The sequence below is a fragment of the Nymphaea colorata genome, chromosome 6 (assembly GCF_008831285.2).
Source record: "Nymphaea colorata isolate Beijing-Zhang1983 chromosome 6, ASM883128v2, whole genome shotgun sequence".
In the NCBI taxonomy this organism is placed as follows: domain Eukaryota; kingdom Viridiplantae; phylum Streptophyta; class Magnoliopsida; order Nymphaeales; family Nymphaeaceae; genus Nymphaea; species Nymphaea colorata.
In genome coordinates, this window is record NC_045143.1 from 13,267,266 (window position 1) to 13,289,871 (window position 22,606).

The window sequence follows — 22,606 nt, forward strand, 5'->3', positions numbered from 1 at the left end:
AAGATGTCAGGTGCTTTCGTAGAGACTATACACACACACATGCTTACATTTTCGCATATAATGCTACGAATTCATCTAAGAGACAAAGGAATAAATGCTGTGGCAGCTTAAAGCCTTAGGCAGAAAGGATCTCTTCTCTTACTAACATTATGCATGTTCACTATGTTGCTGATGTCCTTTGTACTTACTAACATTGTGTACCTTGTGTTATAACTTTAGGGTTCTTTTGTTGTCCAAATTAAGGGACCTCATGGATGGTCATGGGAGCCAGATCATGTAAGTTGCTGCTTTCTGGTCCCATGCTTGCCTTTAAAATTATGTTCTCTATTTACTTGTTGTCTTTTTGTTAACTCCTTCAGTTACTTTCCTGAACCTTCTTACTTTTGGTATGTGATATGCGAACTTTGACTGCCAATATTATCGTGTTTTAAATTAAGCTCATGACTACACGGAAGCTTGCATTCTTCTGCAACTGACAAAGCATTAGTTTTGGTCTGTTGGCAACTAGATCCCTGTTTCTTTTTCTAGTTAAGTATGTCCCTGAACTTTCAGTGAAAACGTGTAAATATGGTAAAGGATGCTCTTGATGTGGATCCAACTTCCACGTAGACTATTTGGCAGTATATATATGCCAAGGGCTTGAGGTTGTAATTGCTGGTTAAAGTAGTCCTGTATAGACTGATTTGCTATAATTGGAATGGTTTGGATTGTGGGTCTTCTGGAAAGTTTTTCTCATCCCCACACCCAAAAAAAGAAAAAAAAAACAACACACCCTTCCCACCCTTAGGACTAGCTTGACGCAACTGTAGGGCCTGAAGACACTTTCAGCAAAAGCTTGTTATCTCATCTGAAGCCAATGGAATGTTAAAGATGTTACCGCAGGAACTGGGATATAGTGGAGCAGCACAATAAGGATTTGATAACGAACTTCCCACATTACTCTCAATAACTGAGCATAAAAGATTGTAGTTAGCTGGCAGGAGAAAGAAGATGTGAGGTGTGGGATAGTGTGAAGATGAAGAACATTTATGAGGAGGATGAAGGAACCTCTGTGCTGTGTTGACAGTGCATACAGATTCAGCTCTGGGCAGATTAAGGAGCTGAGATTGCTGATTTTGATAAAACAGGAGTTGTACCGGAGCCTGTGTTCCATTTATTACTAGAAAATATGGGAGTTGTTCGACAAGGCTGATGTCAACCAGTAATTTTTCAATCTATTCTACGTTTAAGTTGAACGTTGTCAATCACATCCATATGTAAGTGTATAAGATGATGGAAGCATCTTTTCTACCGTTGATTTTATAGATGGCTATGCCACACAGGTACTTGTCAAAGGCCCAAGTACACACATATTGTGTACATATATCATATATAATATATGTAATATACTTGTATATGTCATATCTAACAATATATTATATGTATACATATAATTTATATGTAATATTGCTTATAATATATTGCATATATTATACAACCTAGGATTATATATGTATATAGCTTATAACATACGTTATATATATGCACCATAATAACAATATATAATATATGTTTATAATCTGCTATATATGTTGTATGAGTTCTTTTGAGAATTTTGGAAAGCTTAAATGAAATTATTAAGAACTCATGAGCTGCTTATATGTAAATGTTGGGTACTCTTAAGGAACTAACAACAAGATTAAGATATACTTGACTGTGACTTAAGTATAGATTAACCTTAATTAATATAAGTTTAATTAAACTATTCCATAATTAAGAGTTACTAAATACCTTTCAGTTTGAAAGTAAATAGCTTCAAAATTGGGGACAAGATTGAAAAATAAAATAAAATAAGAGGGAGGTCGTTGCACGACCCCCATTTCAAGACCAAAAGAGAGGGATAGAAGAAAGAGACGAGGGGAGGGAGGAGACTGATTTTCAGGCGGTCAAATCAACAAGAATCAGGTATGGTGTCCCTAGCATCCCTTTTTGCTTTCGGAAATGGTTTTGATTCAGTTAATGCATAATTTCACACCATATTTTTGGAATCATGCTTATTTCATGTGCTGCAAGCGTTGATAACTTTTGCTTGACGAAAAATGGTGCAGACTGGGATATTATGCAAACCCCCAACTAGCCAGTTTGTGAAATAGCGCCTTTGCAGCTAGTTTTTGAATTGCCCGAGCCATTTTGCCCGACATCGGCGGCTGACCATGGCCAGTCCGGCTTGACCACAACTCTATCCGTGGCCACGTATTGCTGCTGGTGGTCCGCTTGGCTTGTTTTTGACTTCTTGAGGTGCACTACGTACCTTGTCCTGTTTGGGGTTTGTTGTGCGCATGTTCCCATGCGAATGATTATGCTGTCGATTTTTCCATCGCCTATGTAATTGCATGAATAGTTGAACGTGATTGCATGAATAGTCAACTAGGCAACCTTTAGCAGACCTTATTATGTTTGGGGTGTTGTGCCATTTGACCATAGAAGTGTACCGCCAAGAAATGTTAGATTGATCCTCCCTAGAGGGGAATGAATCAAAATTATATCTGTTGCATGGCTTGTTCTTATACTTGTTACGTACTATTTATAGTTGCATGTTATAATGTGGTATGTGGATGTGCTGCGTATATGACAGGTGGAGGTTGGAGTCATGACTGACGCCAATGCGATGTAACAGACCTAGTGAATTGCATATGGGCAGATAGATAGGCTTAGCCTTTGGATATGTGTTCTCTTGATCTCATGATTATTGTTATGTTTTGTTGGTTCATGATTATTGTTATGTTTTGTTGGTTCATGATTATTAGTCTGATGTTAAAGAACCTGACTTGGGCTCCACAGGTCCTGCTCCTTATCATGATCATCTAGATGCATTAAGAAGTAAATTATTTAATTGTTCATGCAACATTATCGTGAAATGAAGAAAACATGCATCAATCTTTTCACTCCATAGCCGCTTTGCCACTCAGTTTCTTAGTTATTCGTAATTATATATATATATATATATATATATTTATTTATTTATTTATATGATTTGTGAATTTATATGGTCAGGGTGTGGCCATAGAAGTCACACGCTACTCACACACATCGCAATGCATTGCATTAGAGCTAAAGCTGCCCAATAATTTTTATCGGGTGGCTGTGGAAGTAGGCCTGAACTAGAAGCTAAAACTCATTAAAGCTTGGCTGGAGCTCAAGCCGAGTCTTAACCATGTACGAGTTCAAGACTCAACTGGTTTATGTAAGCGGCGTGACTCGGTTCAAAAGATAATTGGTTCGAGTTGTTGCAAGAAACGATTCACGCAACTCCTTTTTTAAATATTAAACCGCTTTCCAAATGTGACACGAACGATCGGGTGGCGGCGGAATTCTTTCTTTCGCTCCTCCACTCATCCTCGGTGGTCGTCAAGTTCTCCGTCGCCTTGCCTTGCCTCTTCTTTGACGTTCGTCGAGTTCTTCACTCCCGACTACCGCTCTCCCTAGTCGGCCGCCGTGTCCTCCAACTCTGCGACGGTCGATCTCCCGTCCGGCGTCCATACCTCGGAAGCTCCTGTGACTACAGTGTCCCGTCGGTCGTCATTCGTCAAGTTACTCAGGTCTCTCTCTCTCTCCCTCTCTCTCTCTCTCTCTCTCTCTGTTGTGGGTAGGTGGTATCCGAACAGCGAATCGCTTCTCGGCGTCTCGAGCTCCCTTTTCTGTTCCACCGGCAGCCACCGCCCATCGGCCCATTGCTGTTTACGATGGCTACCGATGGGAAACATAAAGAAGGTCGGGGGGGGGGGTTGGAATTTATGAGGTTTCTCTTTGTGCTGTTTACCAACATTAGGGCTCCTTACTATGTCTGTTTCCCCTTCTCTTCCTCCCGGTAACTTCTATGCCCATTGCAGTCGCAAAATAGAAGTTTTGTTGGAGGATTTCATGTATTCCGTTTTGGGTGTTCTCATAAGTACCGTCGACTGCATTTTATTGTCTTCGATTCACTGTCTCTTTCCTTTCTTGTGCGAATTCTATTGTTGGGTGTGATGCTTTGGTGATGTTTAGGCTTTTCTGATTATTCTTACTTTTGCTGATTCTGTTGTTGTGATTGGGTTCATGACGGATGCCTGTTCTTGGGCCTGGTTTGGATATGTTGGTCTTCAATTTTAACCTTAGTTTCGTGTATTTTGATTTTGCTGGTAGCCTGGTCTAGTTTTCATGATAACGGCTACTACTTTTATTGGTGTCGTGTAGGGTTTGTTCTCTCCTTGATGGTGATCCTCCTCGCTTTTTTTGCTCTCTCTTTCTCCCATTCTCTTTATTGGTGTCGTGTGCAGTTGCTCTAACAGCAGCTCATCGTTGCTTTCATTTCTTATGCTGTTATGTTTCTCATGGTTATTTATTTCTAGCTGCCTGCTGTTAAAAAGATAACTATGTTGCATTTGCTAGTAGTATAACCTTATTCCTGGTTTTTGGCACTTAAAGTTCAAATTTTGCTGTCTTATGGTTTTGCTGCTCAGCATGATATTCAGTACAAGTTGAATAATGTTTAAATTATTTATCTGGCTCATTCTGTTAAAAATTGAGTATATTTGGGAACAATATGTCACAATGGCTTATATCATAATTATATGGGGACACCAGCAAACCTGATGAGTACTTAAGGCCTAAGGGCATCACTGTTTACATGGTGTTGGGTCCTGGGTTAGTTTTGGCATTTGTAGTGCCTTTTTAAGCTGGCATCTGCCTGGATTTAGTCGACAGTGGCTGAAAGACCAACCCAATTCATGTTAGGTTCGAGCAGTTGAGTGGATAGGCATTTAACCTATTGTTTTCATTTTTCATTTCTAGCTGTTAAATGCTTTTAATTATAGAACATATTGCTTAGTGTTTTATGCAATTTATACCTAAAATCCTATGACTTCAAGATCAGCAGTATTGTGAGGTGAAGATAACGTGGAAGAGCTTTTATGTTCATCAGGGGCGCACATGCATACACGATCATGTGCATACACGAATTGCAGATGAAGTGTTCTTTCATCAATCATGTGCATACAGAATTGCAGATGAAGTGTTCTTTCATCCATGCATGCAAATGTTGGGATAAATAGTAATTACCATATTATGATTTTGCATTTTAAATTTTGTTTTAGTCAACCTTCATGATTTTTTTTTCTGGCTTGTATATCCTTCAATACTCCTCTTGAATTTTCCAAGTTATTTAATTCAGTATTCTGCATTGTATGTTTTACACATAAAACGAAAATATAGGTTGAGCTCCAAACAGTTGATGGGCTAGTGAAAGAAAGCACTCAGTGTGCTCCAAATGGTTATTATTTCATTCCAGTTTATGATAAGGTATCAGACAAAGGTTCATTAGCTTTCTTATTTTTCTGGTTGCCTGGACGTTTTGTAAGTTTTTTGCTGGAAGTGTTATAGTAAATTAAACTGCAGTGCTGTTCCACTCCTAACAGATGTTTCTATCGGTTTTGTTCACTGTTTCTGTAAATGTCTCTTCTTCATTTAATGATTCCAAGAGTTTCCTGAATCAAGCTGCTGAATTTTGTCACAACATATTTTTCTGTCATGTAAAACTCAAGCCTCTGCAGTTTAGTCTCCATCATTCAGTCTGGATAAGAAAAGGAATACCCAGTTCTCCCATTCCTTGGTCATATATTGCATCTGGTCGTGAGGACACCTCCATGTAATATCAGAATGATAGTCAAGGTCCTCCCACTTCGATTTTAATGCTGCATAAAAGTCTGCAACCGAGAGAGCACCTTGTCGCAGGGCATACACATCCTTCATAAGTTGATACACACGAACTTTCCTTTTCTTTTGACCATACATCTGCTCCAAAATAATCCACATATCCCTTGCAGTCTTCTTGCCAAGAATGAGGGGTTGGATATCCGGGGACACTGAATTAACAATCCAGGTTTTTACCTGGTTGTCTTCAAGAAACCATGTATCCCAAGCCAGACTATCTGCAGTAGGTTCGACCTTTCTCCCATTCACATAGGCAATGCGTCCTCGCCCAACAATCCCCATAGTAATTGCAGCAGACTATCGTGAATAGTTCTCCTTGGTAAGTTGAATGGTGGTAACTTGAACCGGTACATGATCAGTCCGCGCAGATACAACATCAGGTAGATTGGTATTGACTGAGGAGGAAGACGAGTCAGCCATGATCACCAGCTAGAAGCGGCTGCCCAACAACACACACGACAGCAGCAACCCAGAGGACAGCACTGGGTAGAGACGACGCAGGCGGGGAGAGTCAGCGGGAGCGGCGGGACGCGACAATGGCAGAGGCGCAGCACAGCACGGCAGCAGCGTCGGGTGGTGCGACGCAGCCAGGGATCAACGGCGGAAGCAGAGGGCAGCGCTCGGCGGAAGCAGAGGGCGCAGCGCTTGGCAGCGCGCGCCAAGGACAAGCGACGTCGTGCAGAGGCGTCGGACGTCAGCGTCGGTTGTCGGACGTCAGCGTCAGACAAAAAATGCACTGGAATCGTTGTTTGGAACCTTATGTGGTGGTCTACAACTCAGTAAGTATTAGTGATGTTTATTGTCTGGATAGGCCGTAAACTCATAATCCAAGAATGAGGTAGGTGCAACACCAGCAAACCTGATGAGTACTTAAGGCCTAAGGGCATCACTATTTACATGGTGTTGGGTCCTGGGTTAGTTTTGGCATTTGTAGTGCCTTTTTAAGCTGGCATCTGCCTGGATTTACTCGACAGTGGCTGAAAGACCAACCCAATTCATGTTAGGTTCGAGCAGCTGAGTGGATAGGCATTTAACCTATTGTTTTCATTTTTCATTTCTAGGTGTTAAATGCTTGTGCCACTCATAAGCGGTGGAAAGGAGCAGTGTGGGTGCTTGAAAAGCTCAAGCATAATGGCCTAAAACCTTCTTCAGCAACTTATGGCCTTGCAATGGAGGTAATATTCTCATAGCTTGTTTTTGAACAGTAAGTTTGTATGGTTGGACCATTGGACCTTCTTTTGAATTTTGAAAACGAAGGAAGCACAAGGTGGTTGGGGATGGAATGATAATGAAGCAACTCAGAATTCGAGAGGAAAAGGTTCAGACCTTGATAATCATTAAGAGAAGGGACAGTGATTACTGGAGTTTTGCCTTTTTTTTTTTTGTTATATTTGTATTAATTGGCCATAGATGGTCTTGCATGTAGTTTAATGGTTATTGAACTATCCCAATGGATAAGGATGCCTAATAGCTAGCAAATTCTAGCTAAAGCTATTTATGAAAAAGGAAAATGTTGCAATCAAATGGGCTAATAAACTTATTTATGAGCAAAATGTTCTTGCTTCTGTGTATATGCATTGTGTATTTTTTTGGCTGCTTTTGCTCGTGCTGTTGTAAAACTGATTGTGTTTGTAAATGGAAGATAGAACTGACACGTGAGAATATCTTTCATAAAATAGTGTACCAACAAGTTTCATGATATTGAGAGATTTCGTGTTAAAATGAGGAGGATATGATAAGAATTCATTATGGTGAGGATGTTGCCAAAGCTTCATGAAGTTGAGCATGATGGCATTTTGACCATATTGATGCTTTGTGGAAATTTCTTGAACATGGGATGTTGCAAATTGCAATACAGCTAGAAAACATGCGTATATCACTTTGCTGGTTTCGTGAAGATGAGAGCAATATGGTTGTGATGCATATGTACTTCATGAGATGTATTTTTGCTTCGTGCTTCTTATTAATGATTTTCTTCTGCCCTGAGATTCACTTTACATGATATTTATAAAATTCCTCCTTTGGAAGGTGATGTTAAAAGCAGGAAAATATGTGCTTGTTCACAAGTCTTTTGGAAAAATGAGAAAAAGAGGACTTGCTCCAAATTCTCACACATATAAAGGTGACATCATCTTTACTTTTTGGAAATGCATTTCATAAATATTACTCAAGGCTAAAGTATGTGTTCTTCCTTTAACTTCTCAGTTCTTGTGACTGCCTATTGGAGGGAAGGTAAGATAGACGATGCTGTTGAAGCAGTTTTGGATATGGAACGGAGGGGAGTAGTTGGGTCAGCTAGTGTGTATTATGAACTGGCTTGCTGCAATTTGCAATAAAGGAAGGTGGTGAGATGCTATGGTTCAGGTTTGTTATTTTTAGTTTTACCAATTTTGTCAGCAGGTATATTTTTCAATGATTTTCCTGTCTTCATGTCTTTCGTGATTTATGACATATTTTTCTGATCCTTTGGCGACTTAGGTGGTTTATTTTGTAATTCCAGGCTGCTGACGTATGAGTTAGTAATCTTCCTAGTCGATTTCATAATTGTTAACATATCATGTATAGGGAACCGGGTCTGGATCCAAACCCGGTCCCATGGGCATGGGTACCGAGGGTGGCTCGATACCCTAGGCGGGTTTCCCTCTTATTTAATCCTACTTATGGTGTAATTGTTGATTAAGTGGAATAACATTTTCTCTTTCCTAGGGTTGCGGTTGTGCCCCTAGGTTAGAGCTTCTCCGTGGTTTTTCACCTCTTTTTGAGGTTTTTCACGTATATTGTGTGTTCCTTCTCTTTCTCTCCATCTTGGTGTGTGTTTATACATGGTATCAGAGCCAACGCGTGAGAGATCGTTGGTGTGATAGTCGTGTTTTCGCCGTTTTTTCTGCCGCTGCTGCGCCGCCATCCAGCGCCGTCGCTCTCTGCAGCGCCACCACCGTCCAGCGCTGTTGTTCTCTGCTGCGCTGCCGCCCTCCAGCGTCGTCGCAGTCCAGCGTCGTCGCCCACTTCAGCGCCGCCGTTGCCCACCGCCGTCGCTCTCATCAGCACCGCCGCCGTCCAGTGCCGCCGTCGTCCAGCGCCGCCGTCGTCTAGCGCCGCTGCCTCTTGTTTGTCGTCTCTGGTGCTGGGTATTCTTTCTCCTTGGTGATTGTGATGGCCGAGGAGATGTCCCTCAAGATCGATGATGCCCTAGACTCGGGCAGCAATATCAAGAGCGAGATCTTGCCTGTTCAAGTCACCTCCATCCGGCTGAACAAGGATAACTATCTCTCTTGGTCGGCTGCCCTAGAAATTGGGATAACCTGTCATGGTCGCCTGTCCTACATTACTGGGGAGAAGCCTGCACCTTCAAAAACCGATCCGCGATGGGCTACTTGGGCGTTGGAAGATAGTCAGGTTAAAGTATGGATTATTAGTTCTGTTTCTGCAGATATTCAGCCTTTGATCTTGCGTAAATCGACTGCCTACGACATGTGGACTATGCTTGCACGGATGTATGGCCGTAAGAAGAGAGTATTGCGTACATACCAAATCAAACGTAGCATATACTCTCTTAAACAGGGTGACTTGTCTGTAGCCGCTTTCTTTGCAGCCCTGAAGACTAAGTGGGAGGAACTTGACTACCATGTGAATGATGACTGGCACTGTGGGTCTGATCATGCCTTGTACTGGGACAAAGAATGGATGGATCGGACGTTTATTTTCCTTGGAGGCTTACGCGATGAATTTGAATCCATTAGGAGCCAAATTCTCAATTGTGACGAGGTCCCCGGAATTGAAGAAGTGTATGCCCGTGTGGAATCTGAGGAACAGCGTCGCCAGGTGATGCATATTGACACCAGTCAGGGGAGTTCTCCTTCAGCCTTTGTTAGTCGTGCTTCTGGGATTGGACAGCGTCCTGCTCGGCGGTGTAGCCATTGCAACAAATCAGGTCATTCTGTTGATTTTTGTTGGGATCTTCATCCTGAGAGGCGGCTTGTCCGGGGTCGTCCTCCTTCTAGCCGCCGGAGTCCTTCTGTGCCTGAGCCTAGTCAGAGTAGTCCTTCAAATGTTGCCAAATCTAAGATTTCCTCCGATCAAATCAAAGAACTGCAAGCGTATATCAGCCGGCTGTCTACTACTCAGGAGGATGCTTCCACGTCTGAGGGGGCTAAGTTAGCCCAAGCTCTCGTGGCCACTAGTGACCAAGGTAATTCCTCACATGGTGATTGGATTGTTGACAGTGGCGCTACGCATCATATGACAGGGGACCCTAAGATGTTCCAAGAATACAAATTGTCTTCGGGGCAGCAACGTGTATCTATGGCTGATGGTTCTTCTATCTCTGTGGCTGGAAAAGGGAGTTTGTCCTTGTTAAATAAATACGGTCTTCATAATGCTCTTCATGTTCCCAATATTCCTGTGAATTTGTTATCTGTCAGTAGTATTACTAAAGAAACTTGATCCTCGGTCTGTCAAGATTGTCTTCCTGGGGTATTCCTTCACTCAGAAGGGATACAAATGTGTTGATCCTACCACCTCTAAAGTCTATGTTTCCCGGGACGTCACCTTCCATGAACATGAGGCATACTTTCATGTGAATCCTCTTTAGGGGGAGTATCTAGGGCACTGTAGTGAAGAGTATTCTTCAAATCAGTTGATTCAGTTTACAGATTTCTTGGATTACAAGGCCAGTGACAGTGTGGCAGACACAGTCAGAGATGATAGAGACCGTCACATGGACGAGGGTCTTGTTGATAATCAGCCTACAGCCCGTGATCATTTGTTTGGCCAGGTGTACAGAAGGAAGAAGACAGATGTGATTGAAAATGTTGATGTAACCAATCCCAATCCTGTGAGCTCTCCGGATGACCCAAGTCTAATCAATGAAGAGCTTCCTATAGCCCTGCGCAAGGGCACCAGGTCTTGTACTTCTCATCCTATTCAGAGATTTGTCTCTTATGCGAAATTGAGTACCTTAGTTTACCCAAATCTCTAAGATCAAATTCAGCAGCTAACCTCTCCTTCACTCACCAGGCCATCTCTCTGTTTAATGAATAGGGTGTGATCACCATTTCCCTGTTTGTCATTGTTGAAAAAGTGGAATAACATTTTCTCTCTCCTAGGGTTGCGGTTGTGCACCTAGGTTAGAGCTTCTCCGTGGTTTTCACCTCTCTTTGAGGTTTTCCACGTATATTGTGTGTTCCTTTTCTTTCTCTCCATCTTGGTGTGTGTTTCTACATGGTATCAGAGCCAACGCGTGAGAGATCGTTGGTGTGATAGTCGTGTTTCCGCCGTGTTTCTTTGCCGCTGCTGTTTCCGCCGTTTTTTTTTTCTGCCGCTGCTGCGCCGCCGCCGTCCAGCGCTGCCAGCTGCGCCGCCACCGTCCAGCGCTGCCGGCTGCGCCGCCATCGTCCAACGCGGTTGTTCTCTGCTGCGTTGCCGCTGTCCAGCGCCGCCGCCGTCCAGCGCCGCCGCCGTCCAGCGCCGCTGCCTCTTGTTTGTCGTCTCTGGTGCTGGGTATTCTTTCTCCTTGGTGATTGTGATGGCCGAGGAGATGTCCCTCAAGATCGATGATGCCCTAGACTCGGGCAGCAATACCAAGAGAGAGATCTTGCCTGTTCAAGTCACCTCCATCCGGTTGAACAAGGATAACTATCTCTCTTGGTCGGCTGCCCTAGAAATTGGGATAACCAGTCGTGGTCGCCTGCCCTACATTACTGGGGAGAAGCCTGCACCTTCAAAAACCGATCCGCGATGGGCTACTTGGACGTTGGAAGATAGTCAGGTTAAAGTATGGATTATTAGTTCTGTTTCTGCAGATATTCAGCCTTTGATCTTGCGTAAATCGACTGCCTACGACATGTGGACTGTGCTTGCACGAATGTATGGCCGTAAGAAGAGAGTAGTGCGTACGTACCAAATCAAACGTAGCATATACTCTCTTAAACAGGGTGACTTGTCTGTAGCCGCCTTCTTTGCAGCCCTAAAGACTAAGTGGGAGGAACTTGACTACCATGTGAATGATGACTGGCACTGTGGGTCTGATCATGCCTTGTACTGGGACAAAGAATGGATGGATCGGACGTTTCTTTCCCTCGGAGGCTTACGCGATGAATTTGAATCCATTAGGAGCCAAATTCTTAATTGTGACGAGGTCCCCGGAATTGAAGAGGTGTATGCTCGTGTGGAATCTGAAGAACAGCGTCGACAGGTGATGCATATTGACACCAGTCAGGGGAGTTCTCCTTCAGCCTTTGTTAGTCGTGTTTCTGGGATTGGACAGCGTCCTGTTCGGCGGTGTAGCCATTGCAACAAATCAGGACATTCTGTTGATTTTTGTGAGAGGCGGCTTGTCCGGGGTCGTCCTCCTTCTAGCCGCCGGAGTCCTTCTGTGCTTGAGCCTAGTCAGAGTAGTCCGTCAAATGTTGCCAAATCTAAGCTTTCCTCCGATCAAATCAAAGAACTGCAAGCGTATATCAGCCGGCTGTCTACTACTCAGGAGGATACTTCCACGTCTGAGGGGGCTAAGTTAGCCCAAGCTCTCGTGGCTACTAGTGACCAAGGTAATTCCTCACATGGTGATTGGATTGTTGACAGTGGTGCTACGCATCATATGACAGGGGACCCTAAGATGTTCCAAGAATACAAATTGTCTTCGGGGCAGCAACGTGTATCTATGGCTGATGGTTCTTCTATCTCTGTGGCTGGAAAAGGGAGTTTGTCCTTGTTAAATAAATACTGTCTTCATAATGCTCTTCATGTTCCCAATATTCCTGTGAATTTGCTATCTGTCAGCAGTATTACTAAAGAACTGAACTGTAATCTGATCTTTTCTGCTGATCGGTGTTTTCTGCTGGACTTGGTGACGGGGCAGAAGATTGGGATTGGTTCGGCTATTGATGGACTCTACAGACTGCCTGTGCAGGTTGCGTCCGCTCTTATTTCAGCCACTAGTGGACAGTTGTCAGGCGTAGAAGACAGATCTATTATTATGCGATGGCACGAGAGGCTTGGTCATCTTCCGTTTCCATTGATTAAGAAGTTGTTTCCTAGTTTGTTTCATTCTGTTTCCATGGACTCCTTCACCTGTGAAGTGTGTCAGTTGGCTAAACATGTTAGGGCCTCGTACCCTATTTCATTCAATAAAACCACCCGTCCATTTGCTTTGGTTCATTCTGATATTTGGGGTCCTTCGGGAGTACCCACTTGTCGTGGTTTTCATTACTTTATGACCCTTATTGATGATTACTCCCGTTGTACGTTCGTGTATCTGTTGAAAGAACGTAGTGAAGTTCCCGTTATTGTCAAAAACTTTGTGGCCTTTGTTGAGACTCAGTTTCAGACGTCTGTCCAAGCTTTTCGCACCGATAATGCTAGAGAGTATGTCTCTCAATCCCTAGATGATTTCTTGAAGAGCAAGGGTATTGTTCATGAAACGTCATGTAGTTACACACCTCCCCAAAATGGCGTGGCTGAACGGAAAAATCGCCATTTGCTTGATGTTACCTGGGCCCTTCTGTTCCATCGTCAGGTTCCCAAGCGCTACTGGGGTGATGCGCTTCTCACTAGTGCCCACCTTATCAACCGTATGCCTACCCGTGTGTTGCAGGGCCATTCCCCGTACTCTATGCTTTGGCCTACTCAGAATCCCTGGCCTCTTACTCCTCGGGTGTTCGGGTGTGTCTGTTTTGTTCATGACCATAGTCTCACCCTCAAGAAACTTGATCCTCGGTCTGTCAAGGCTGTCTTCCTGGGGTATTCCTCCACTCAGAAGGGATACAAATGTGTTGATCCTACCACCTCTAAAGTCTATGTTTCCCGGGACGTCACCTTCCATGAACATGAGACATACTTTCATGTGAATCCTCTTCAGGGGGAGTATCTAGGGCACAGTAGTGAAGAGTATTCCTCAAATCAGTTGATTCAGTTTACAGATTTCTTGGATTACAAGGCCAGTGACAGTGTGGCAGACACAGTCAGAGATGATAGAGACCGTCACATGGACGAGGGTCTTGTTGATAATCAGCCTACAGCCCGTGATCATTTGTTTGGCCAGGTGTACAGAAGGAAGAAGACAGATGTGCTTGAAAATGTTGATGTAACCAATTCCAATCCTGTGAGCTCCCCGGATGACCCAAGTCTAATCAATGAAGAGCTTCCTATAGCCCTGCGCAAGGGCACCAGGTCTTGTACTTCTCATCCTATTCAGAGATTTGTCTCTTATGCGAAATTGTGTAAGAATTACAAATGCTTTATAACATCCTTGTCTAAGTCTGTGGAAGATGCTAGAGAGGATCCTAAATGGCTACAGGCCATGACAGAGGAGATGAATGCCTTGGCAAAGAATGACACTTGGGAAGTTGTGGATATTCCCAAAGGGACTCATTTAGTTGGTTCAAAGTGGGTGTTCAATGTGAAGTACAAACCAGATGGTACTGTGGAAAGGTATAAGGCTCGGCTTGTTGCAAAGGGGTTCAGCTATTGATTATCTTGAAACCTTTGCCCCTGTTGCCAAACTGAAAACTGTGAGGGTCATATTAGCTCTTGCCGTGAAAAAGGGTGGAGCATGGATCAACTTGATGTTAAGAACGCATTCCTAAATGGCCATCTAGAAGAAGAGGTCTATATGAGTATGCCTCCTGGATATGTTCAAAGCGGAAAATGCTGTCATCTCAAGAAAGCCTTGTATGGATTAAAGCAGTCTCCTAGAGCATGGTTTGAAAGACTGAGGATAGTGATGAAGACAAATGGATACAAACAGGGAAATGGTGATCACACCCTATTCATTAAGCAGAGAGATGGCCTGGTGAGTCTTCTTCTTGTGTATGTTGATGATATGATAGTCACAGGTGACGATGAAGAAGAGAAAAAGAAGATGAAGGAGAGGTTAGCTGCTGAATTTGATCTTAAAGATTTGGGTAAACTAAGGTACTTTCTGGGGATAGCGTTTGCTCGGTCAGAGACAGGGCTGGTTATGAGCCAAAGGAAATATACTCTGGATCTTCTAAAGGAGACAGGCAAACTTGGATGCAGACCCTTTCTAACTCCAATGGAGTCCGCTACAAAGATAAGCATCAAAACTGGCAACATCCTAGATGAGGAAGGAAAAGGGCGGTATCAGAGGCTGGTTGGTAAGCTCATCTATCTTACTTTTACTCGCCCTGATATTACTTATGCTGTGAATGTGTTGAGTCAGTTTATGCATGCTCCTACTGATTGTCACTGGAAGAGTGCAGAAAGAGTGTTGGGGTACCTAAAGAATGACCCAGGAAAAAGATTACTCTATACTCAGCAAGACCAACTTAATATTGAAGGATACTCTGACGCAGATTGGGCATGATGTACTGATACTAGGAGGTCTATCACAGGGTACTACATCTTTCTAGGGGGTAACCTGGTTGTATGGAGAAGTAAAAGGCAGGAAGTTTGCTCTAGATCCAGTGCTGAGGCTGAATACAGGGCTGTGGCTATGGCAGTTACAGAAATATTATGGTTAAAGATTCTCCTAGCAGATATTGGTGTTGAAATAGAAGAGAAGATGAGGATGTACTGCGACAACAAGTCTGCAATTAACCTTGCGAATAATCCCGTTCTGCATGACAGAACTAAACATGTGGAGATTGATCGCCACTTCATACGGGAACGCATAGATTCAAAGGAGTTGATCCTACCTTATATGAAGTCTGAAGATCAAATTGCAGATGTTCTAACCAAAGCCTTATGTACATCTCAATTCGAGAAAAATGTAAGCAAGCTTAGCATGTTTGACATGTATGCCAAGCTTGAGGGGGAGTGTTAACATATCATGTATAGGGAACCGGGTCTGGATTCAGACCCGGTCCCATGGGCACGGGTACCGAGGGTGGCTTGGTATCCTAGGCGGGTTTTCCTCTTATTTAATCCCACTTATGGTGTAATTGTTGATTAAGTGGAATAACATTTTCTCTCTCCTAGGGTTGCGGTTGTGTCCCTAGGTTAGAGCTTCTCCGTGGTTTTTCACCTATCTTTGAGGTTTTCCACGTATATTGTGTGTTCCTTCTCTTTCTCTCCATCTTTAGATGGCTACAAAATCTCATGATGGCTTGTATTAAATTCTCTGTAGTATTTGTCTTGTGCTGAGTAAACATTGTTCCTTGTTGGATAAGCTTCAAACAGGACTGACTCTATGCAAGTACTGTCAAAAGAGGGCCAGTTCCCTTGCTGCTTTTCCACTCAACAAGAACCAAAACAGAAAATGCTTTTACTCTTCCTAGTTAAGAGTGTTAAACCAGTATAGATGGAGATGCAATTACTAATATCAATCTCATGTTAATTTTACTAAGTGTTTTCTTAGGAAAATTAAAAATGATTTAATTTTTCTGGGGGAAACCTCAGATGATGATTTCAAGGAACAAAGTAATGCAATGTAAGCATCTCAAAAATCATGTTATCAATCATATCTTTAGAACTACTATGCAATTTTGGAAATCTATTGTTAAAGAAAGTGTTCTTTGATATGTATAAAATGGAAACCAGTTTTCAATTGAGCCACTTAGGTTGGAATTGCCACATTATTTAGCATTCATAAACTTTTTTTGGATTTTTGAATCTTTCTCATTAACCTCACACGGCATTGGCGTAAGGGTTTGTAATTTTGCTAGCTCAATTGTTTTGGTTTTTTTAGGTATGATTTTATGTCTTGTAGTTAATAAAAAATAGGATTCAACTTAGTAAATAAAGGTTCACTTCATTTTATGGGTGTGTTTCTATTCTTCTTGTATTAAATGGCCATTTTTTTGCTATTATTGAATTATTGAGCTTAAAATGCAAGGAAGGATCAATTAGATAGGTGGGAATAGAGTAGATAGATTGTTTACATTTGACTTTTAAATTTAATTGTTTAATTGATTGTTAATTTCTTTTTTATTTTGTCTGATAATTTTCAGAAATAAGTTTACTAATCTATATCGACAACCATACCCAAACTCAACAACTTTTACCCAAACTCAACAACTTTTCGATCAGATAAGACCACTGAACTCTAGTCACCACACTATCAAAATCTACAATTTCAGGATCAGATAAGACACCTGATCTAGATCCACTACGTGACTACAAAACTTCCAATTAGCTAGGGACCTAGTGTTTATGGGAATTCATAACCCTTAATAAGATATATGTTCAATTATTTTTGGATCAGGTAGAACCACTGATCTTGACCTACATCTAGATCCCAGTCAACAAATTTACATGCCAGATAAGATTAGTCGTCTAGACTTACACTGTTATCTTTCTCTTGCTGGCAGAGGGTTTCAATGGGAAGCCCCAATCACGGAGAGGCCCTAGGCAGGTCCAAAGCCCCTTTTCAAACTAGTCCTCCTATAACTTGAAACTAGTTGAAAATATTCCCCAAAATTTTGTTCCTTTTCTTTTTCCATTTGAGGATTCCATTTCAGTTTATGGTTTGTCATCAGCTCATCAAGCATGCAACATCTAGATAACAGTTGAACTCTATGATGATGTGCTTTTGGGTGTACAGAAGATTTACTAGAAAAACACATGCATGATAGTGTTATTTGTCAACAATAATAATAATCATTAAGTTACCCATTGGAAATTTTATGTTCCAGGAAATAACTATTGGGAAAGAGAGGTACACTGTTGGTGAAGTGTTGTTTCAGCTTTTCATTTTGGGCTTCGAAGAGCATGGTATTGTTGAGCAGCTTCTGCATTGTATCTCAAGTGCTTCATATGAGAACCAAAGGCAATTGTTGGAAAATAATGTGGTTTGTGGACTGTATTTATGACTGGTATGTCCATGTTGTTCTTTCTTCTATTAGTCTAAATTATAAAAAACAGTTAACCACTCGTTGTCAGTCTGGTCTGGTGCATACGCCGCTTAAAACTTCTTGCAACATTTGGTAGCAAGTCATGTTTCCATAGGTATCATCTTAAAATAAGCTTCTGCAGCAAAACAGGAGGAAGAACTGTCTGCAGCGTATGGAGGTTGGCAAACAACATGAAATTCTAACTGGGTTTTTCTTCACTGGCATGCCCTACAACAACTGGCTTTGAATTGGGAGGAGTTGAATTATGAACCACTGGAAACATATACATGATATCATTAGGCATCTACTGTTAACTGCATATTGTGGTTCTAGTTCATCTTAAGTCTTAACTGTTACATCACATTGCATCTAGAACCCCTAGCCTCTTTTTGAGCATGTTTACAGCCCATCCAAGCTTTGAACATTGACTACTAACAACTAATAAGTGTATGTCATCAACACTGACAAAATGAAGTTCATGACAGAGGAGGCTTTTAATGTGCATCATCAACCTCATAAAGTAAGTTACCGGTTTCATGTCTACATTTCTTTTAATGTGCATTATTTTGAGCTTGATTAGGTATCGCTCACCCCAAAACAAGCGTCCAAACTGCTACAACCCTTCTAGCAACCACTTTACACGTCCGATCAAGTGCCAATGCTCGAGATTGCTTGCTTCGCTGCTCACCACATGCCCTACTAGTTGGTAAGAGGGGAAAAACGTCCATAAACTGCAATCCAACCCCAAAACACCATAGAAAGAGTCAACACACGTCCAATAAAGTTCAACACAAAAATCTGTTGCTAGGAGACCCACGGTAGTAGTGGGAAAAACTGAAATGAACAAGAGAAAACGGACGCTGACAGAGAGGAGAGACAGAGAGAGGAGGGGTTCGGTCAAGGGGGAAAACGGCAGTGGGGGTGAGAAAAGAGAGAAAGAGCAGGTGGGGGAGTGCGGGTGAGTGAGAAGAGGGTCGAGCGGTAGAGAACCAGCGGAAAAGGGGAAAGAGAGTGGCGAGAGAGAAGAAGAGGGGACGTGCGGCAGAGAAAAAAAACAAGAGGGCATGAGTGGTAGAGAAGGAAAAATCGCACGAGAGAGAGGGTTTACCAAGCCGCCGCCGCCGTAGTCGCCGCTGCCACCTCCGTCGCCATCGCCGTAGTCGCCGCTGCCACACCGACCGCCACTTCTTCTCCCTCTACATTGTCACGGGAGACCACCAGGAGACGACGAAGGAGGAAAAAAGGGAAAGGCGAGGGAGAAGGGCCTCGCGTTGGGCTCCTTACGCGAGTGGGGGTCGAGTCCGGGTCTGGACCCTAACTCGACCCGACCTGCCAAAACCAACGAGCGTTACATCCTACCCTCCTAAAAAAGAAAATTTCGTCCTCGAAATTTAGCTCATACCTCAATGCAAGAACAAGTGTGGATATTGCTTTCGCATGTCCTCCTCATGCTCCCATGTACTCTCCTTCAACCCATGGTACTGCCACTTCACTTTCACCAAAGGAATTCTCTTAGTGCGAAGCACTTGCTCTCGATGATCCACAATTCTAATGGGCTGTTCTTCCATTGTTAAATCATCTTGTACTAGAATACCTTGAAAATCAATCACATATGTCGGATCTGGTACGTATTTTCGAAGCATGGAAACATGGAAGACGTCATGAACGTGACTCAAATGTGGTGGTAACGCCAATCTGTATGCCACATTTTCAATCTTCTCTAATATCTCAAAAGGTCCTACGAACCTCGGGTTCAATTTTTCCTTCGCACCAAAGCGAAAAACACCTTTAGTAGGAGAAATCTTTAAAAACACATGATCACCCACCTCAAAAGCCAATTCTCTACGACGAATGTCAGCATAACTTTTTTGTCTTTTGTCTACTCTGAGCAGTTAACAACTTCTTTCTTATCAATTTCACTTGGTCAGTGTAGTGTTGCAATACTAAAGGGTTTTCGATCTTGCCATCACCTAAATCGGTCCAACAAGCTGGAGATCTGCACGGCCTTCCATACAAAGCCTCAGACGGTGCCATCCCAATACTAGAGTGGTAACTATTATTATAAGCAAATTTTGCCAGTTTCACATGTTTGTCCCATTCTCCTTTCCACTCTATGACACATGCACGCAACATGTCTTCTAAGGTCTGAATAGTCTTCTCTAATTGCCCATCAGTTTGGGGATGGAATGTTGTGCTCATTTTAAGCTTGGTACCCAAAGCCCTCTGTAATTGCCCCCAAAACCTAGAGGTAAAACGCGGATCTCGACCCGAAATGATAGACTTTGGCACTCCATGCAATCTCACTATCTCGCCAATATACAACTCTGTGAGACTTTCCAATGATTGACTGATTCTGATTGGCAGAAAGTGAGCGGACTTCGTAAGTCGATCAACAATCACCCATATGGCATTCTGTTGCATTTTGGTACGAGGCAACCCAACCACAAAATCCATCGTAATGTCTTCCCATTTCCACACTGGAATATCGATTCTTTGCAACAAGCCTCCTGGCCGCTGATGCTCTGCTTTTACCTGTTGGCAAACTAAGCACTTTGCCACATATTCTGCATTTCACGCTTCATTCCAGGCCACCAAAAATTTCTTCTCATATCTTGAAACATCTTTATACTGTCAGGGTGAATAGAAAACTTAGATTTGTGAGCTTCATCAAGCAACGGACGCTTCACCCCTTCATCTCTAGGAACCCATAATCTTTGCCGAAACTGCAATGACCCATCTTCATCTTGATGCCAAAGAGAATCTGTCTTCTTGCTTTCTTCCATGTTCTTAGCAAACTCTGGATCTTCCTTTTGTTTCATTACAAGTTCTTCCATCAAAGGATGCCGAATCAAGGCCGTCATTATTGCCTTGTTCTCATCACAAATGTAAGGCTGCCAAGCTATCACATCTTGCAATAATGTTCAAGAACGAGTCAACATATTGCACATTGTCGCCTTGGCATGCCTGCTCAATGCATCTGCCACCACATTCGCCTTGCCTGGATGATACGATATGGTGAAATCATAATCCTTTAAATATTCGATTCATCTTCTTTGCATCAAGTTGAGACCCTTTTGCGAGGATATATACTTCAAGGACTTGTGATCTGTAAACACCTCGAATGTTGCACCATAAAGATAGTGTCTCCACATCTTCAATGCGAACACAACTGCTCCCAACTCCAAATCATGAGTGAGATAGTGTTGCTCATGGGCCTTCAACTGCCTTGATACATAATCCACTACACGGCCATGCTGCATCAACACACAACCATATCCGATCCCCGAAGCATCAATGTACACCACAAAACCAGAATGACCTGATGGAAGCGTCAAAATAGGGGCAGTAGTAAGCTTGACCTTCAGAGTTTGAAAACTCTTCTCACACTCTTCATTCCACACAAACCTCACTCTTTTTCTCAATAGCTTAGTCATGGGCGTAGCTATTTTCGAAAAATCTTGTATGAACCTGCGATAATATCCTGCCAATTCCAAAAAGCTTCTAACCTCAGTTACACTGCAAGGTGTCCTCCAGTCCTGAACAGCTGACACCTTAGCCGGATCGACGAATACTCCATCCTTCGAGATCACATGACCCAGAAAATTTACCTTCTTTAGCCAAAATTCACATTTTGAGTATTTGGCGTAAAGCTTATGCTTGCGCAAAAGACCCAACACACTTCTCAAGTGGTCTTTGTGCTCTGCCTCACTCTTTGAGTACACCAAAATATCATCAACAAACACAATAACAAAACGATCCAAGAACTCTTAGAAAACCCGATTCATGAGGTCCATGAACGTTGTGGGAGCATTAGTCAACCCAAAAGGCATGATCCTAAATTCATAATGCCCATACCTGGTTCGAAAAGCAGTATTAGAAACATCTTCTTCCCGTATCAAGAGTTGATGGTAGCCTGTCCTCAGATTGATCTTAGAGAAAACCTTTGCATTCTTAAGCTGATCAAACAAGTCTTCAATTCTTGGAAGCGGATACTTATTCTTGATGGTGACTTGATTCAACATACGATAATCTATGCACAAGCGCATAGTCCCATCTTTCTTTTTCACAAACAATACAGGTGCTCCCCAAGGTGACACACTAGGTCGGATGAAGCCCTTATCTAACAGCTCCTGCAGTTGCTTTTTCAACTCTTCTAACTCTGCTGGTGTCATACGGTAGGGTGCCTTAGAAATAGGAGTTGTCCCTGGTAACAACTGTATCATGAACTCCACTTCTCAAGTTGGAGGCAAACTCGACAATTCCTCATGAAACACATCAGGATACTCACTCACCACGGCAACATCCTGCAATTTCATCCGTTCAGCCTCATTGATCAACACATTGACCAAGAAGGCAACGCTTCCACTTTCTATCCATCGCTTAGCCTTAAATGCAGACACCAATATCTTATCAGTTCGATTGGCCCTACGAGCATGAAATTCCACAGGCTGCATCTCATTAGTCAACATCTGTATCTGTTTCTTCCAGCAATCTATAATAACATAATGCGCATACAACCAATCCATACCCAAAATCACATCAAACTCACTGAGACCTAGGATCACCAACTGTGCGGGTAGGTGAAGTTGATGGATTTCCACGTCCACATCAGGAAGATACTCACGACACGACTCTTGAGCATGCATCGGGCTAACAACTTTTAAAACATACGACATTCTTCTAGCCGACACTTTGAGTGAGGTAGCAAATCGACTATATATAAAAGAATGCCATACGGTAGGGTGCCTTAGAAATAGGAGTTGTCCCTGGTAACAACTCTATCTTGAACTCCACTTCTCGAGTTGGAGGTAAACTCGATAATTCCTCAGGAAACACATCAGGATACTCACTCACCACGGCAACATCCTGCAATTTCATCCGTTCAGCCTCATTGATCAACACATTGACCAAGAAGGCAACGCTTCCACTTTCTATCCATCGCTTAGTCTTCAATGCAGACACCAATATTTTATCAGTTCGACTGGCCCTACGAGCATGAAATTCCACAGGCTGCATCTCATTAGTCAACATCTGTATCTGCTTCTTCCTGCAATCTATAATGGCATAATGCGCATACAACCAATCCATAC

General features: G+C 42.7%; 1 protein-coding gene across 1 annotated transcript; it reads left to right on the forward strand.

Annotated features, from left to right (window-relative positions):
• Positions 1-219: 219 nt before the first annotated feature.
• Positions 220-17,554, forward strand: LOC116255934 (pentatricopeptide repeat-containing protein At5g67570, chloroplastic-like). Its single transcript, XM_031632025.2, has 5 exons — positions 220-6,506; positions 6,789-6,902; positions 7,756-7,849; positions 7,933-8,091; positions 17,319-17,554. The coding sequence occupies exons 1-4, from the start codon at positions 6,264-6,266 to the stop codon at positions 8,061-8,063; spliced, it is 582 nt and encodes a 193-aa protein (XP_031487885.1). The 5' UTR covers positions 220-6,263; the 3' UTR covers positions 8,064-8,091; positions 17,319-17,554.
• The last annotated feature ends 5,052 nt before the right edge of the window (positions 17,555-22,606 follow it).

Excerpts from the sequence above, each read along its gene's own strand:
- LOC116255934 (XM_031632025.2), top strand. The coding sequence starts at position 6,264 with ATGGCAGAGGCGCAGCACAGCACGGCAGCAGCGTCGGGTGGTGCGACG. Across the intron at positions 6,903-7,755 it reads CTTATGGCCTTGCAATGGAG|GTGATGTTAAAAGCAGGAAA; the intron begins GTAATATTCTCA and ends CTCCTTTGGAAG. Across the intron at positions 7,850-7,932 it reads AAATTCTCACACATATAAAG|TTCTTGTGACTGCCTATTGG; the intron begins GTGACATCATCT and ends TTAACTTCTCAG.